Source organism: Mobula birostris, chromosome 20 (genome assembly GCF_030028105.1).
Source record: "Mobula birostris isolate sMobBir1 chromosome 20, sMobBir1.hap1, whole genome shotgun sequence".
Lineage (NCBI taxonomy): Eukaryota > Metazoa > Chordata > Chondrichthyes > Myliobatiformes > Myliobatidae > Mobula > Mobula birostris.
In genome coordinates this window covers 63,018,946-63,037,153 of record NC_092389.1, presented here as the reverse complement: position 1 = coordinate 63,037,153, position 18,208 = coordinate 63,018,946, and the positions used below count along the sequence as shown (strand labels likewise).

Here is an 18,208-nt window from a genome sequence, read left to right as displayed (position 1 = left end):
TATTCATTGGCATTGCTATCGATGGGATCACCACCGTCAATCACCTGGGGGGGGGGGGTGATGGGTCAGAGTAATTGGAAAGTCTACAGGTAATATCACGGGCTGTTTGTAGCACTGTGGAACATGACCATTGGTCTGAGCAGGAATTTTTTACACGGCCTGAAAACTGCACGGCACTTTCAGTTAACATTGTGTGAAAGAAAATCCTATCAGCGCAGCACCAAACGCGACACAGGGGAGTATTTCAGACACTACGCAGCCGTGCGCACGCGCAGCTCAGAGAGAACAGTGAATAACACCAATGGAGAGAATCAGACTGAGCCGGCTGCAGACGGGCAGAAATGTCCCATTTTTATACGGAGAGTAAGACTGTCAGAGACATTGATGGCCAGTCCAGATGCCGGCACCGTGCCCAGTTAGAGGATGACTTCTTCCCCCAAGCTAGTTTGAACCTAGCCTCGCTGTAACAGTGTGGTGTCAGAGCCCAGGAGAGACACGGAAACTACCTCATCTGGAATAGCACCATGAGATAAAGGAGCAGAACTGGGTCATTTGGCTCACCGAGTTTGTTCCGTTATTTCATCATGGCTGATCCATTTTCCCTCACAGCCCCAATATCCCTTCATGCTCTGACTCATCAAGAAGCTAACGATCTTTAAAATATGCCCAATCACTTGGCCTTCACAGTTGCCTGAGACAACAAACTTTACTGTTTTACGACTCCCTTGGGAAATAAATTCCTCCTCATCTCCATTCTGAAAGGACATCACTCGATTCTGAGGCTCTGTCCTCTGGTCTTTGACTCGCCCACCACAGGAAATATCCTCTCCACACCTGTCGAGGCCTTTCAACATCCGATAGGTTTTCAATAAGGTCTCCCTCATTCTTCTGAATTCCAGTGAGTAGAGGCCCAGAGCCATCAAATGCTCCACATATGACAAGACTTTCAATCCGGGAAACATTTTCGTGAACCTCCACTGAGCCCACTTCAATGTCAGCACATCCTTTCTTAGATATGGGGCTGAAAACTGCTCCCAATACTCCAAGTGAGGCCTTGCCAGTTCTTTGTAAAGCCTCGGAAATGCGTCCTTGCTTTATGTTCTCATTCTGTCAGAATGAATGTTAGTCGGCCTTCCTCACAACCGACTCAACCTGCAAATTGACCTGCACGAGGATTCAGATGTCTCTTTGACAGTTTTGAAATGACTCTCCAGTTAGAAAATAGTTGACACTTTTATTTCTCCCACCGAAGTTCATGACCAGACATCCCAAAATTCAATCCGTCTTTTTGTAATTATTTTTACAGGCAAGAAACAGCAAAAATCATTTGTGTGCAGCAATCTTAAACACAGCGACACCCTGTCCAGATGTTTAAGGAGTGACCAGATGTTTCCTTTGTGATTCCAATATATCAGTTGCTGACCCTTGGAGATGAAGAAGTATCTCATCCCAGCTAGAAAAGTGCTTTGTGTCTGAAGTGAAGTTTTCTGTTTTAATTCAGTGAACTTCAGGGGAAACAAGGTGTGGAGAGGACACCAGCATTTATTCACGGAAGATCAGCTCTTCAACAGGATTGATTGTTCCAGGGATTCTCTACATCTGACATTTGGCTTGATGAATTGACGGAGAATTGATACAGAACTATCGGAGTTGATTCACTCACTCACTCATCCCAGTTGCTACCATCCGGGAAACAGTATCACAGCTTAAAAGCCAGGACCAACAGGTTCCAGGAACAGCGTCTTCAACCAGGCCATCAGAGAGGCTTTGAGGAAAGAGAAACAGAATAAAGGGTGTAAAGGTAGTAAGGTAGAAGGACCAGAATGCGTGTACTTCAATGCAAGAAGCATCAGGATCAAAGGTGATGAACTGAGAGCTTGGATACATACATGGAATTATGACGTCGTGGCCATTATACAGACTTGTCTGGCAAAAGGGCAGGAATGGATTTTCAATATTCCTGGATTTCAGTGCTTTACAAGGGATAGGGAGGGGAGGAGGTTAGTGGTGTTGTAGATAGTGTAGAGAATTGTCAAAGATTGCAGAGAGAAATTGATAGGATGCAGAAGTGGGCTGAGAAGTGGCAGATGGAGGTCAACCCTGAGAAGTGTGAGGTGGTACACTTTGGAAGGACAAACTTCAAGGCAGAGTACAAAGTAAATGGTAAGATACTTGGTAGTGTGGAGGAGCAGAGGGATCTGGGGGTACATGTCCTCAGATCCCTGAAAGTTGCCTCACAGGTAGATAGGGTAGTTAAGAAAGCTTATGGAGCGTTAGCTTTCATACGTCGAGGGATAGAGTTTAAGAGTCCCGATGTAATGATGCAGCTCTATAAAACTCTGGTTAGGCCACAATTGGAGTACTGTGTCCAGTTCTGGTCGCCTCACTATAGGAAGAATGTGGAAGCATTGGAATGGGTACAGAGGAGATTTACCAGGATGCTGCCTGGTTTAGAGAGTATGCATTATGATCAGAGGCTGAGGGAGCAGGGCTTTACTCTTTGGAGAGAGGGAGGATGAGAGGAGACATGATAAAGGTGTACAAGATAATACGAGGAATAGATAGAGTGGATAGCCAGCGCCTCTTCCCCATGGCACCACTGCTCAATACAAGAGGACATAGCTTTCAGGTAAGGGGTGGGAAGTTCAAGGGGGATATTAGAGGAAGCTTTTTACTCAGAGAGTGGTTGGTGCATGGACTGCACTGCCTGAGTCAGTGGTGGAGGCGGATACACTGGTGAAATTTAAGAGACTACTAGACAGGTATATGGAGGAATTTAAGGTGGGGCGTTATATGGGAGGCAGGGTTTGAGGGTCGGCACAACATTGTGGGCCGAAGGGCCTGTAATGTGCTGTACTATTCTATGTTCTATGTTCTATGAGATCAGGCGGTGAATGTGAGGAGCCTGAGTCCGAACTCAAGACACTGCGGCGGCCTCCGGCTTGTGCTCAGGACGCGTCTTTATTAATAAAATGAAGCACCGAGGTGACCGGATATTTCACAGCCCTAATTATCTGCTCCGAGAATTTTGACTGAGTCACCGCGTAAATAAACGTGTTTGTGCAGCAGCTGAAATTCCTCAATAAAGCCCCGACGAAGATAAAAATACATTCTGAATCATTGAAGTTGAATCCTTTCCCCGAGAGCTGATAATATATGAAATTTACAACAATTGTTATCCACAGGAGGATGAAGTTGCCGGAGAGGGTGAAGAGTAAAACCACAGACCTCCTCCTGCTCTCCATCTCCGGGTCACTGCTGTTCTCCCACTTGCTCTGACCCTTCAGCCCCTTACGGACCCGCCTGGCCACTAAAATGTGTCTGACTGTCAGAGCGTTCAGCAGCAGGATGACAGCGAAAGGGATGAAAGGGGTTAAAACTATATCGAGCCAGTCATATCCGACCCAGCCGGGGTCAGTGAAGTAACTTTCCATGACTGTACAGAACCACGATACGTTGTCGATGATCTCTGTGGGCTCAAACATGAAGTAGCGGGGAATATTTTTCAAACAGAACAGTACACCGGTTGTTGTTAGTACCACAGTCGCAGTTTTCTCGGTGCAATATTTTGTTTTCAGCTTCTGGCGGCAAATGGCGACAAACCGATCAAAGGTGAAAGTGACGGTGAACCAGACAGAACAGTGTGTGGCTGTGAACCTCATTACAGCAATAACACTGCAGATAGGGGTGATGCTCAGAAAATTCCACGGGAAGTAATACCAATTGATTCGATACAAAATGACCTCGGTGACAATGGTCAGTAGATCGGCCGCTGCCATGGCCACCAGGTAGCGAGTGGTGCAGGTAGAGAGGCCGCACTTTCCCCGGGACAGGATCACAATCGCCACTAAATTCACTGTGTGTGGGGGAGGCGGGAGGGGGGTGAGAGACGGGGACGGGGGAGGGAGAGAGAGAAACTCAGGAGTGCTGGAATCTGTGAGAGGCTGCTAATCTAACATCAAACACGGGTCAAACTGTCTCTGACCTGCCTTCTTCAGTGCGGAGATAAGACAATGTGTGCAGAATTGTCGGCGATAAAAGCGATCTGCATGAACAACAACGATCGGTGCTGATCCCGATTCCAGTCGCTGATGGGGCTGGTTTCGCTGATTTAACCGTGACTGACCAGGTCTCCGGAAACTCAGCATCTGATGGGGCTCAGAAGGGGTACAGAGGGTAGAAACACACACACAATACTGGAGGGGCTCAGCACGTCGTGCAGCATACATGGAATTGAACAGACTTTGGTGTTGTGCCGAGACTTTTGTACAGGACGAAGCGGTGTCCAGATTTACGACGCGTCTCAGAGGGAAATCAGGAACAACTCAGTAACCTGAGACTGAGAGGCTCCGTTAATGGATTAATTCCGCAGCGCAGTTCAATTCGATAACACGCGGCAGCAGATACGTGGACAGTGGTTCAGATGATCAGACCCAATTATTGACCGACAGGCAATGAGATCCAACTGTGACAGACTCCACAGGGAGACATGAAATACAGGACCAGGGGTTATCTCTGATCAATAACTCAGAAACAGTGAACTTTACAACGTAAACCCATCCCAGTCACAGCTTGCGGGAGAGCTGCCTGTCCCCACACTGGGACAACTCCGGACAAGGTGTCACTGAAGGCAAGAACAACGTTCGAGTCGATCCCGTGAGTTAGATGAGAGATTGGAGTTCAGTTCCGCTTGTCATTAAATATGAAATCTCAGAGTGTGAACTGACAGGATGAATATCTCTGACGAATATTTGTACAATGATCATCACGTTAGAAGCTTGTCAAATGATCATAAACAGATTCACATGGTTAACACACAGAAATACCAAACATGAATTACTCCGCTCACTCACCAGGAACTCCAATGACAGCAATGAACACGTACAGTATTTTCTCCACACTCTGGTACCTCTCTAGCATTGCAGGCATTTTCTCTGTCCAATGATCTGTCCCCACTGTGCTACAGGCGATCTCTCGGAATGAAATGTTGAGGCAGCACATGCCTGGGGTTTTTAATACCATTTAGCGACTCCACAGGGACAGATTTCAACAGATTTAAAAGTAACTGTTTTAAAATTATTTACAAACCATTACGTCAGGCAGGTGCAACCCCCCAAGTGACAGATTGTAATTAAATATTTAACTGGAGCAATGTTTGGACTGTTTGTGTGAATTAATTTGTCCCAAAATTCACGGAACCTTCAGTTGTTTCTCATCAATGAAAAGTGCTTCACTGTATGAATGTACTCCAATGGAGCCATTTGAGAGACACGGAATATGGAAGTAAATTACGTCATTGCAGCTTGTGAAAGTGTATTGAATCACCCACTGTTACATTCTGCTCGAGAGTATAAACTTTTGTAATAGAGTAGTTTGTGTTTGGGGGACTCTAATCAGGCGGTAGCCAAGAAAAGATTTGCTTGTGATGGTGAATAAACACTTTCATATCCACAAAACCCTCCAACATCTTCAGTGACTCAGTCACAGTCAGAACATTTCGGTGCTCGACAAGGACCCACCCTTAACCCTAATACATGGCCATGAAACTCGGCAGTCTAGTAGGGGGTTGAGTCTGTTTTAATCATATCACCACCTGTGTGTTAAAGAACACGGCGGAGCGCTGGAGAGGCGGACAAGGAACTGCCGTTCTGTGTAGGGTGTTTCTGTGTCTCTGTGTGGATCAACCCATTGATTCTGCCTGACCCGGCCTGACTCTACACGTATCCATAGACATCCAGTTCAATTTATCCCCTCGGTTCAGTCCCTTCCCCTCTGTCTCCGTAAACTGCACATGCTCCCGACCTCTCGTTTCAAACACTTCACAAAATGGCTGCCTGAACCATAAAAATCAAGAACAGAGGTTAAAATTCAAATTGCATTCATTATTAATCTATGTACAAATGAAACAACCTTGAGATTCGTCAGAGCTCCAAATCAGCAGACACACTTGCATATTGGATCACCTCAGAGAAAAGTCATTTCAAATAGTTCACAAAACGGCCGCCTCCACCTTACAAAATAGGAAGAACCAAGTGCAACGTTGAAAATGCATTTATTATTAAATTATTACTAAATAAAAATAGTCTGATAGTCGTCACACCTCCAACTCCTCAGAACCCTTCAAATACATTCACACCCCGAATGTATGCTCCAAAACTACCGAACCCCCAAAATCCGTATGCACTCTGAAATCCACCAACAGTCCCAAATCTCTGCACATACTCAAATTCGCACTGACACACGGATAGGTGTGGGCCCCGAAATCCGTGTACATCTAAGTTCATGTATGCGCTCAATTCACATGCACCCTAATATTAGCTGGCAGACACCCATTCCTGTCCACATTCCCAAATCCCTGTGCACCCCCCTCATATTCCCCAAAGCACTCCTAAATGAGCGTATATTCTCAAACCGGTCTGCACCCCCAAATCCGTTGCGGACCCGGACCGGCTGATTCTCCCACGTGCACATTAGATCATCCCAGCGCAAGCATCATATGAAATAGTTCACAGAATGTCTGCTTCCATTTAAAAAACAAGTACAGAGGTCAAAGTTCATATCGCGTTATCTATAACGAAACAACCTGGAGATTCGAAAAACCTCCAAATCTAACATCTCCTCAAAGTCAGTGTTCACCCCCGAATCCGCCAACTCACCCAACTCTCCATACATCTGAAAATCTGTGTACAGCCATAAATCTCTGCTCACCGGCAAACCCTCATTCAACTTTCAAATCAGTGTGCACCCCAAAAGCAACTGACACCCCAAAATCCATGGGTACTCACACTTTCGCTGACAGACTCCGAAATATTCGCACATCCCCAAATCCGTGGTACACCAACACATGAGTCTATCCCAGGGCAGGAAGCATTTCAAACGCTTCACAAAACTTCTGTCTCCACCTTAAAAATAGCAAGAACAACGTGCAAAAACTAAACACACGTCCACATGCGTATTCACCCGCATATTCGTTGACGTCCTCTTAAATCAGCGCACAATCCCAAGCCTGTATCCACTGAATCAGTGTGCACCCCAATTCCATGTGCAACGTAAACCCGCTGAAACCCCGACATACACATCAGATTATAGCAGAGGAAATATCATTTCAAGGAGGTCCACCTTAATAAGTTAGCAAGAACAAATTTCAACTTTCAAACTGCATTTATCGTTTAAATTACCTACAAATGAAACAACTTTTTGATTCACCACACCGCCACATCCTGAGAACCGTGAGATATGCGCGCACCCGAAATCCATGAACACATCCATGTCTACCAAATCCCAAAATCCGTGTGCAACCCCAAATCCGATAACATTTCTAATCTGCGCACCTCCGGAAAACCATCTTCACCTCAGTAGGTTCCCCCAAATCCACTGACACCCCCATATTCGCTGACAGACCCTATTTCTGCGCTCATCCATAAATACCTCCGCACCCCCATATTCGCTAAACACCCCTAAATCAGCGCAATCTTCAAATCTGCTTGCACCTCCAATTCCGTGCTCACCCTGAACCTGCCAACACCCTAAGCTCCAACGACATACAGAAATCTGTTCGCACTCCATCCCCACGCCACCCCCACATGCACATTAGATTATCCCAGAGCAAAACTCGCTTCAAATAATACACAGATTAGCTGCTTAAATCAAATAGCAAAATCAAAGTTCTAAGTGTATTTGTTATTAAAATATCTATGAATGAAACAACCTTGTGAATCATCACACACCTAAATCTTCGGATCCCCCAAACAGCGTGCATCCCCAAATCCTTCAACATACCCAAATTTGTGTGCAAACCCAAATCCATATGCACCCTGAAACGTGCACGCAACCCCCAAGTCAGTGTGTACCCCCAAATTCATCAGCACTCTGAAATCCATGTGCGCCCTCAAATGCACCGACAGATCCTGAAATATGCGCACATCCGAAAATCAGTGTGCCCCTTTTCCATGTGCACCCCCAAACCCGACGACATCCCCACATGCACATGAGGTATTTCCAGAGCAAGTATCATTTCAAACAGTTTGCAAAATAGCTGCTTCCATCTTAAAAAGTTCAGAGTTTCAAATGCATTCCTTATTAAAATATCTCTGTGTGTCAGTATTTCTATGTGTTTCTATGTGTCCGCATGCGTGTCTGTCCGTCTCTTTGTGTGTCTGTGAGTGTTTGTGTCGGAGACCAGCGAGCAGACAGCTCTCAGTCTTTGTCGTGATGCTGTGACCACTGAGAACAAATGGCTAGTGTGGAAGAGACCCTTCCGGACAGCGGAGCGATGTGTGTACACTGGGTCAGGGAACCGTATAGCATTGAATTGTTTGTAAGGGATACAGAAATATCATGGGTTTAATTCTGAAGAGGGGAGAGCTCGGACAGTCTCTACGCAATACATTGGGGAGGCTGAACAGGGAATGAGAGACTGAATCTATGAGGAGCGTTTGATGCTCCAGGCCTGAACTCGGTGAGTTTAGAAAAATGAGGGAGACACCAGATTGAAACCTGTCGCATATTGAATGCACACAGAACAGAGTGGAGACCTGGGGAGGGACATGCGGAAGTGTTTCTGTGTGTGTGTGTGTGTGTGTGTGTGCCTGTCTGTCTGTCTGTCTGTCTACCTGTTGGAATGCGGTCATCTGTGTCTGTCGGCTGTTGGACAGAACAGGAGAAAGAGACAGTAAGGGAGAGAAGAAGGGAGTGAGGTAGGGTAGGGAGGAATGTGTGGAGGAAAGAGTGGGGCAGTGGGGAACAGAACGGATGAAGAGAGGAGGACAGAGAGAAAGAGTGAGGCAACATATTTACTCTCTCTCTCTGTATATAACTATCCTGTCTTCTCCACACTCCCCTCCCCCGCCTATTCTGTACCACACAAAAAAGGAAACACACGGCCTCTCCCGGAAACCAGAAACCTTTAACTTCTGAGAGAACATTGTCGCTTTCCAAACAACAAAGAATGATACAACATCAGATAATTCACTGTGCGTGTCAACCCGTCATCACAGTGCGGCGTGGAGGGAATGGCGGGACGGGTGGGTGGGGGGAAAGCGAGCTACAGAAGAGGGGGATTGGGGTGAAAGCGAGAGGCAGGAGAAGCGTTGGGCAGAGCGGGAGAAATAGATAATAAGGGCAAGAAGGGAATAAGGAACAGTGAGTGAGTAGGGGAGGGAGGAATGTGTGGAGAAAAGAGTGGGGCAGCGGGGAAGAAAGCGGATGAAGAGGGGAGGAGGAGGGAGAGAAAGACTGTGAGGTTATATATGTATATTTAGTCTCTCTCTCTCTTTCAGAGTGGGAAGGGTGGAAAACGGAATCCGTGGAGCGGAGAGAATTTGAGACAAACTCGAAAAACGAGCCATTTTTGGGAGGCAGGGAGACGGGAAATGGGAAGATGGAGAAAGCATGAGTGTGTGTGTGAGAGAGAGAAAAACGAACAGAACGAGAGATAGACAATGGAAGAAAAGGGGAGGGAGAGGTAGAGAACGGAAATCAATGTGGAGTCGGAGAATCACGGTGAAGGAGACGACCTTGTGGAGTACAGGGGCACAGGTAAACATGGACAGACAGGGGGGTGAAGGAGGCGGACGGAGTACAGGATTTGGGCATCATATGACCGCAGTACAAGGTGTCGGGGAGGCGGTACCGGGAGTGTTGTGTGCGGTTCTGGTCTCGCAGTAACAGGAAGGCTGTGAGAAAGCCAGAGAGCGCCCAGTAAACATTCACAGGGAATGTAGGACAAACGAATGACACAGTAAAGGAAAAGGCCCTGAAACCCGGGATGTTCTGCCGGAAAAATTAATCTAACGAAGCCTAATTAATCTCATCCCTCTTTCCACATCCTTCCGTTCCCTGAACATTTAACTGTCTGCCTAACTGTCTCTTAAACACCCTTATCGTATCGATCTCCACCCCGAGCCGCGGCAGCACGTTTCAGGCGCGCAGTTTCTCGGAATGCTGTTGGTACACGGTCCATGCTGCGCAGCTGTAAAGCAGAGTGGGAAGTACTATGGCCCTATTGACAATAAGGGAAAGAAGAAGGGCAGTGAGTGGGTAGGGTAAGGAGGTATGTGTGAAGGATAGAATGGGGCAGTGGGGAACAGAATGGATAAAGGGGAGAGAGAGAACGGGAGTGCGGCTAGATATATATAGCCCCCCCCCCATCTCTCTCTCTTCTCTCTCTCTCTCTCTCTCTCTCTCTCCCCCCTCTCTCTATCTCTCCTATCTCTCTCTCTATCTATACATACGTACATCCTGTCTTCTCCACGCTCCCCTCCCCCACATGTTCAGCATCGCACACAAAAGGGGAACAAACTGGCCACTCCCGGTAAGCACAGGCCTTTATCTTCTGAGGGAACATTGGATCTTTGCAAACAACGAAGAATTACACAACATCTATAATTCACTGAGTGTGTCAAACCCGACATCACAGTGCGGGGTGAGGGTGTGTGCGCGGACGGGTGGGTGCCGGGGAAAGCGGGCAACAGAATGGGGGAATTGGGGAAAAGGCGAGAGGCAGGCGAAGCGATCGGTAGAAAGGCAGAAAGAGACAACATGGGAAAAAAGAAGGGCAGTGAGTGGGTACGGAAACATGTGCGGAGGAAAAAGTAGGGAAGTGGGGAAGGGAACGGATGAAGAGAGGAGAGGGAAAGAGAGTGGGTGGGAGAGAAGTAAATTGGTGAGGGGAGGGGAGGAAGAGAAAGGAGGAGGGAGTGGGAGAGAAAGAGAAAGAGACGGTGAGGGAACGGGGAAGAGGAGGTGGCGAGAGTGGGAAGAGGTGAAAATCGGGCCGGGGAGCAGGGAGAGTTTGTGGCAAAGAGGAGGAAAGAGCAATTTTTGGGAAGCGGGGTGAAGGGCAATGGGAATATGGAGGGAGCTCGTGAAAGTGTGTGTGTGTGTGTGTGTGTGTTTGTATGTACCGACTTGTATGCGTGTGAGTGTCTGATTCTGATTGCTCTTCAAAAAAAATTAAAATCCCTGGCCCGAATCGCCTCACGTTGCCCATGGATGTCCAGCGCCTATTCACTTCTATGGTCGGCTGGTGGCGCAGTGACATCAGCGCCGGACTCCGGAACGGAGGTCCCCGGGTTCGAATCCAGTCGGGCCGCTCCCGAGTACGCTTTCCATCCGCACCGTGTTGAGTGGTCAGCTCGCAATTCGACCTCGTAAAATAAAGAAAATTACTGCGTGGGAGTGGCGCCCCGCACAGCCTTCCGATCCGCTCCTTGTAAGGCATGAAAATTCCCGACGCCGGCCTCTCAGGTTTGAGTCGACGTCGTCGTCATCATCATCATCGTCATCATCATCATCATCATCATCATCATCACATTCACTTCTATCCCCAGCAGGAAAGCCTTAAAGCACATCCCTCTCTTTCCGACAACAGACCCATCCCCTTCATCTCCACTTTATCTGGAGTCAGAGAGCACAATAACAAACAAACCCCTTTGCCCATTGAGTCGGTAACGAATTGTTATTCTGCCGAGTCCCATAACCGCAGCTGGACCATGGTCCTCAATACCCTCCCGTCCATGTACTGATCCAAACTTCTCTGCAATGAAATCCATAACTTCCACTGACAGCTCTTCCCACACCCTCACCACCCTCTGAGTGAAGGGATTCCCACTCAGGTTCCTCTGAAATATTTCACCTTTCACCCTTAAACTGCGATCTCTAGTTTCCATCTCACCCAACCTCAGAGGAAAAATCCTGCCTGCATTTACCCTGTCAACAACACTGATAATTTTGTCTACCTCCTCGAAATCTCCCTTCATTTTTCAACACTAAAGGGAATAAAGTCCTGACCTTTTTCTAAAGCTCCAGTCCTCAAGTCCCAGCAAACGTCTTGCAAATCTTCTCAGCACTCTTTCAATTTTGTTGATGAGTTTCCTTCAGTCAGGGTAACAAAAACTGCACACAATGCTTTAGATTAGGCCTCATCAACGTCTTATACAACTTCAACATAACATCCCATCTCCTGTACTCAATACTTTGATTTATGAATCCAATATGCCAAAAGCTCTTATTTCGACTCTATCTACCTGTGACGCCACTTTCAAGTAATTATGAATCTGTGTTTCCAGATCCCTCTGGTCTACCGACTCCTCAGGACCCGACTGCTCACCATGTCTTCATGCACCTCCAAATCAGTGCGCACCTCGAATCCAATCCTTTGAATATGAAATCACATTTGATGAGCTTCCAGTAGTAAATCTGGCCTGCTGAGCGAATTACCTGTTTTAAGACTCTTGAAAACCGAAAGGGAGTCTGAACAAATTACCACCTTACATGGACAAATTTCCTCCATCCACGGTAAGCACGAAATGATGGCAAGCAATTCTGTTGTAAATCCTGATAGATGGTTGGTAGATCGTTTCTTTATTGTTACCTATAATTCACGCATAACACAGCAACACCAACATTCCCAGTTAAATTGTATTTTGATCCTTCTGTAAAAATGGTTAAACTATCTCAATAACTTCCTTAACATATACTGAACCAAAAAATTCTCAGGCATAAAAAAATCGTTAGATTTCATTAAATCGTGTATCCTATGATCAACTAAAGGCATTGAAAGAAACAAGGTGGGGTTACCAAGAAGGCGACGTTTTGTACAACCCACCGAACCCATATTTCAAACGTGATAAGAACCAAGGCACCCAAAACTAAATACACTCTTCTCGTGAAGTTCCGAACAGTCATCCAACACACCTTCAACAGATTAATCATTTCTTCTCCCTTAAATTAATCCAGTATGCTAACATTAAATTCAACCTCCACAATTTCAACCAGTAAAGCCAAAACAGGAGACGACCTTATTGCAACAACACAATGTTAAACCCTGTACTTGTATCACATCCAAACATATTAACGTTGAAGATGAAGCTGATCTATAAACCACAACCATAATCAAGAACAGATCCAATTAAACAAACGAAATTGGTCAACAAATATTTTCATGTAACAACCCAGAATATCCACAGAGATAACTGAGAATATTTACTGTTTCTTTGTATTTATCAATTATTTTCTGATCCGGTGCCTCCATGTCAGCTTATTACCCATCCACATGCCTGGAAATCTTACCACTGACACCTGTTAAGGAGTTTGACCATATAATTTCCAATCAACAGCAGGTCCATGAATCATGTTTGTAAAACACTGAACTTGTCTTGTAGCTATTGAAAGCTTAAATCCCATCTATTTGCCGACTGTTCGACATTATCAATTGCGAATGCATCCTATACACAGTAAAATTGAAATTTCTAACTCTAATCCATAAAGCTCCAGCATCTGCATATAGTGATTTACACACCCCAGAACCCCTCTCAGAAAAAAATATCATTAATTATAATGTGAAATAATAAATACTGCCTTGTGGGATCCCAATCTCTATCTCATAGCAACCTGAGGATAACTTGCCCACCCGTACCTAACACAAGACGTCCAATTAAAACAACATAGAAAAAGTTAGAAAATCACCCCCTCCATCCTCATTTAGACAATTTCATAAGAAATCTTTCCTCCCACAAATACCATCTGCCTTTTGAATAGTGAAAATACTTCTGTTACAACGTCTGTATTTAACTGTGCTTTCCGAATATCATCTTCCAAACATAAAAAAAAGGAATGCAATGCCATACTTGCCCACCCACACCTTTACAAGACGTCTAAAGAAAATCAATCAAATACAATTGTACAATAGCCCCCTCAATTTCATTTCCAGCAATTAATCAAAAGTCCGTCCTTTAATAAATATGGTTTCCCTTTTCAATATCAAAATATATTGTTATTACAACATATTTATTTATCTGTGCTTTCCTAATATGATCATCGAAACCCAAAACTGATTCCAATGTTATTCTGCCCTTTTGAATTCCCCTCAAATAAAACGTGAAATCACTTCTTTTATCAAAAATAAAATTCAAACACTCGATTTCCATACGTTCCATAAGTTTACATAAGTGAGACGTTAATGATATTGGCCTAGGACAAGGAGAATCAGATGAGGAGCTCCAGGTTTTATAATGGGCACTACTACAACCATTTTCCACGAGGAAAGTAGATGGCCAAACCTCAATATACGATTCAAAAAGTTAATATTTTTCACAAGAGAGTTATATACATACCTGTTGAATCAAGAATTTCTACTACAAGTTCCTCATACATTTTATTCCCATTCACAACTCTATACCCTGCCCTTTTCCTTATGGAACTGGCAACACAACCCCTCTGCCAACTAACCTGTCAAGCCTAACGACAATATAATCCGGCACGGGAATAAAAAAAACTTAAAATGTGCAGGTTTCCTGAACAGATATAACATCGGAAGAATCTGACAAATCAGAAATAAACTTCTTAAAGACTTGACCATTTCATTGCAATATTTTAATCTTGTTATGGACGTTCACAAGTAGACTGGGATACAGATACCCCACCCAACAAATCTTCATTTAAAGCTCCCCACAAAACACCAGTTACACCAAGATACCGTTCTGCAGCTTTCACAATAATTTTTACTCCTTCAGGAGGACGATATGTTTGAGCAGTTCAATTCACCACATCGGTTGTAAACATCACAAACTTCATTTTATCCAGCAATAAAATATCTTTGATGAGAGAACGGTGATGCGACATATATCCGCTGACGTCACAGTCTGCTCTCTGACTGGGAACACTTTACCCAGTTTACCTGCTCTACTTGCTCTACTTGTCCTTGAACAGGTCCTTCTGCTCACTGTGTTGTTCTGAACCAACTGAACCGGTCATTTCATGTCTTACTAAACCAATCCCTCTGCCTGCACAAGGTCCACATCCCTCCATTCTCCACACATTCAGGTGGTATCTAATAGCCTCTATCACATCTGCCTCCACCACCACCCCTGACATTCATTCCAGACACTCACCACGATGAGTATGAAAAACAAAGCTTGAAACGCAAATCTCCTTTAAACATTCTGCGTCAAGTTTTTAACATCATTGTCTTTTGCAACTGCTTTTTTAAACAGCAACTGTGCAGAGAAAAGATACAAAGTTACACTAAATTACAAAATAAATAGTGCAAAAAAAAACACGAATGAGGTGGTGTTCCCCCTTTCTCCTGAAGTGCATGCCCTCTGGCATTGCATATTTCCTCCTTCGAGAGAAATAAAATACCGGCTGTCCACTCTGACTGTGCCTCTCATGTTCCTGTGAACGTTTGTTAACAGCCTGCGGTTGGTTACTGTGACTGTGTCTTTAAGAGCCCCTAAGCGAGGCGGGACTATGACGTCAGTCACAGGCTGACACTACTGACTGTGAGCTGAACCACAGGGAGAGAGAGAGAGACTTTTCAGTAGTCGCAGCAGCAGCAGAGAGAGAGAGAGGAGAAAGGAGACCAGCTGCTGAATCTTCAGCTGGTCACTGCGATGGTTTGAAACTCTTTCAAGCCCAGAAGATTGGGTTAAGTATCGGCACACGGGGCGCAACAAATGTGGGACTGACACTTCGTATAATCCAAAGGAGTGGAATTTGTTTGGGATATGCTGTGGAGACCACTTATGTGTTAACCCCTGCCTGCGTATGTTGTGTGGTGATCACTTGAAGGTGATATCCCTGTGACAAGTCACTTTCGGTGATAAATTGTATGTGGATTTGGAACGACGACGGACAAGATCTTCGACGACAACACTTTTGTTTACCTGTGGGATTCGACGTGACCACCTTTTCCCTGCGTTTCACCCTGGATTACAAATATCTCTCTCCTATCACTTATTCCGCGGATGACTGCACTTTCCCGACTTTATCATCTCAAGAATTTAAGCCCCGTTCCCTCAAGCTCGATATGGTTCGGGAGCCATATTTTATACATATAAGACTGTTAACTTGGTTAAGTTACAATATTATAAGTAGATACGAATAAAGATAGTGGTTTTAACATTTAAACCTGACTCAGTGTGAAATTTCTTGCTGCCGATTTGTTTCTAATTGTTACAGTTCGTAACACGTTTGTCGCAGCTCCCTGGGCCACTGCCGCTCCAGAGAAAATTCCCCGAGATTGTCCAGTCTCACTTTATCCAGGCAGAATCCTGTTAAGCCTCTTCCACTCACTATCCAAAACCTCTGCATTATTGCTATATTAGAATGCAATTCTCCAGATGCAACATAACTTCCTGACACTGGAACCACTCTCTGCAAGTTATAAAATCAGTTTCCAAGACCCCTCTGTAGATCAACACCATCCAATCTCATCCCATGAATATAACAGCAAAGAGATAATGCTGAGACATTAATCAGGCCACACTTGGAGTATTGTCAATAGTGTTGGGGCGCCATAGCTCAGAAAGGATGTGTTGTCATTGGAGAGAGTCGAATGGAGGTTCAGAAGGATTATTTTGGGAATGAAGGGGTTAACATATGAGGAGCATTTGTCAACTTTGAGCATGTAAAGCCTGGAATTCTGAAGAATGCAGAGGGGATCTCATTAAAACCTGCTGAATGTTGAAAGGACCAGATAAGGTGGATGTGGAGAGGATGTTTCCGACGGTGGGGCTATCAAGATCTAGAGGGCACATCCACAAAAATGAGAGGCCACCTTTCCAAACAGAGTTAAGGTGGATTGATTGATTGATTGATTATTTATATATATATCAGCCAGGGAGTATTGGATCTGTGGAATGCTCTGCCTCAGAATGCAGTACAGGCCAGACTGTGGGTATATTTAAGGCAGAAGTTGATAGTTTCCTGATCGGGGAGGGCATCAATGGCTATGGCAAGTGGTCAGGTGCATGGGGCTGGGTGCGATCCGGGATCAGCCGTGACAGAAAGGCAGCAGACTCGATGGGCTGAATGGCCTAATTTTGCTCCTCTGATTTATGGACTTATGGACACAAACCCCCTCAATCATGATGAATCTCCTCTGCAGTCTTCAGGCACATAACATCCTTTGTACAGAATGCTGAGCAGAACTAGATACAACTTTTCAAAAACTTTAGCAAGTCAGGCAGCATCTGTTGAGGGGAATAGAGTCGATATTTGAGATAGAACCCCTTCCTTACAGCACTGACACAGACCCTTCGGCCCATCTTTTCCATGCTGTGCTGGTGTCCATTTAAACTAATCCCTCTGCCTGCCTTTGACATAGAACATAGAAATCGACAGCATATTACAGGCCCTTCAGCTCACAATGTTGTGTCCATCATGTAACCTATTCTAGAAACTGCCAAGGATTTCCCTATCGTATAGCCGTCAATTTTTCCAAGCTCCGTGTACCTATCTAAGAGTCTCTTACAATATCCTATAGTACCAGCGTCTACCACAGTCACTGGCAGTGCATTCCACACCCCATCCACTCTCTGTGTGAAAAACCTACCACTGACATCCCCCCTGTACCGACTTCCAAGCACCTTAACACTATGTCCCCTCGTGTTAGTCATTTCACTCCCTCTTTCGTATCCACATTCTTTTTGTAGTGAGGTGACCAGAATTGAACACAGTACTGCAAGTGGGGACGAAATGTCTCCTAATATAGCTTCAACATTCCCTCACAGCTCTTGAACTCAGTCCCACGGGCGATGAAGACCATCACACCAGACGCCTTCTTAACAACACTGCCAACCTGCACAGCAGCTTTGAGTGTCGTATGGACACGGACCCCAAGATCTCTCTGAGCCTCCACACTGCCCAAGTGTCTTACCATTAATGTTATATTTTGTGATCAACATTGATCTGGCGAAATGAACCAGCTCACACGTATCTGGGTTGAACTCCATCTGCCACTTCTCAGCCCAGTTCTGCATCCTATCTATTTCCCGCTGTAATCTCTGACAACCCTCAGACTACCCACAACACGCCCAACTATTGTGTCAGTATTGGTTGTTTCTGGGAGTTGTAGTCATATGCTTCGTCTCCTCGCTCGCTCCCTGTAAAAACATTCTTCTCAGCCATCAGAGACATCACCGAACCAGATTCACCGAGGCGTCGAAGGGGAACCGCACCCGTCCCTGTAGACGCCGAAGCCGGCGACCACCGACAGCAGAGCCTCGCTAAAATCAGCCATGGCGATGGAGCGGAAGAGGAGGGCAGATTTCTACCAGCCTATGGTAGCTCAGACCCAGCTCTAACCCCTGATTCCATTGGTTGAGGTTCCTGTCGGTCAAATGAGAACTCACACGGTGAGTAGTTAATGTGAATGTCAGTCAGCCTTCCTGTCTTTATGAGCTTGAGTTTGCATCTCTATCTGGGG

The 18,208-nt window shown here is 45.4% G+C and overlaps 2 protein-coding genes across 4 annotated transcripts in view; both read right to left on the bottom strand.

The window, feature by feature from the left end:
- Positions 1 to 18,208, bottom strand: part of LOC140185254 (uncharacterized) — a 124,913-nt gene that overhangs the window by 58,970 nt on the left and 47,735 nt on the right. The window lies entirely within an intron of this gene.
- Positions 2,949 to 5,022, bottom strand: LOC140185324 (probable G-protein coupled receptor 139). The gene is made up of 2 exons (XM_072238718.1): positions 4,854 to 5,022; positions 2,949 to 3,856 (listed from the first exon to the last, which is right to left on the bottom strand). Exons 1-2 carry the CDS (start codon positions 5,020 to 5,022, stop codon positions 2,949 to 2,951), a joined length of 1,077 nt encoding a protein of 358 aa, XP_072094819.1.

Coding starts and splice junctions, on each gene's coding strand:
- LOC140185324 (XM_072238718.1), bottom strand. CDS start 5,022: ATGGTATTAAAAACCCCAGGCATGTGCTGCCTCAACATTTCATTCCGA. Junction 3,857..4,853: donor TGCTGTCATTGGAGTTCCTG/GTGAGTGAGCGG, acceptor CCCCACACACAG/TGAATTTAGTGGCGATTGTG.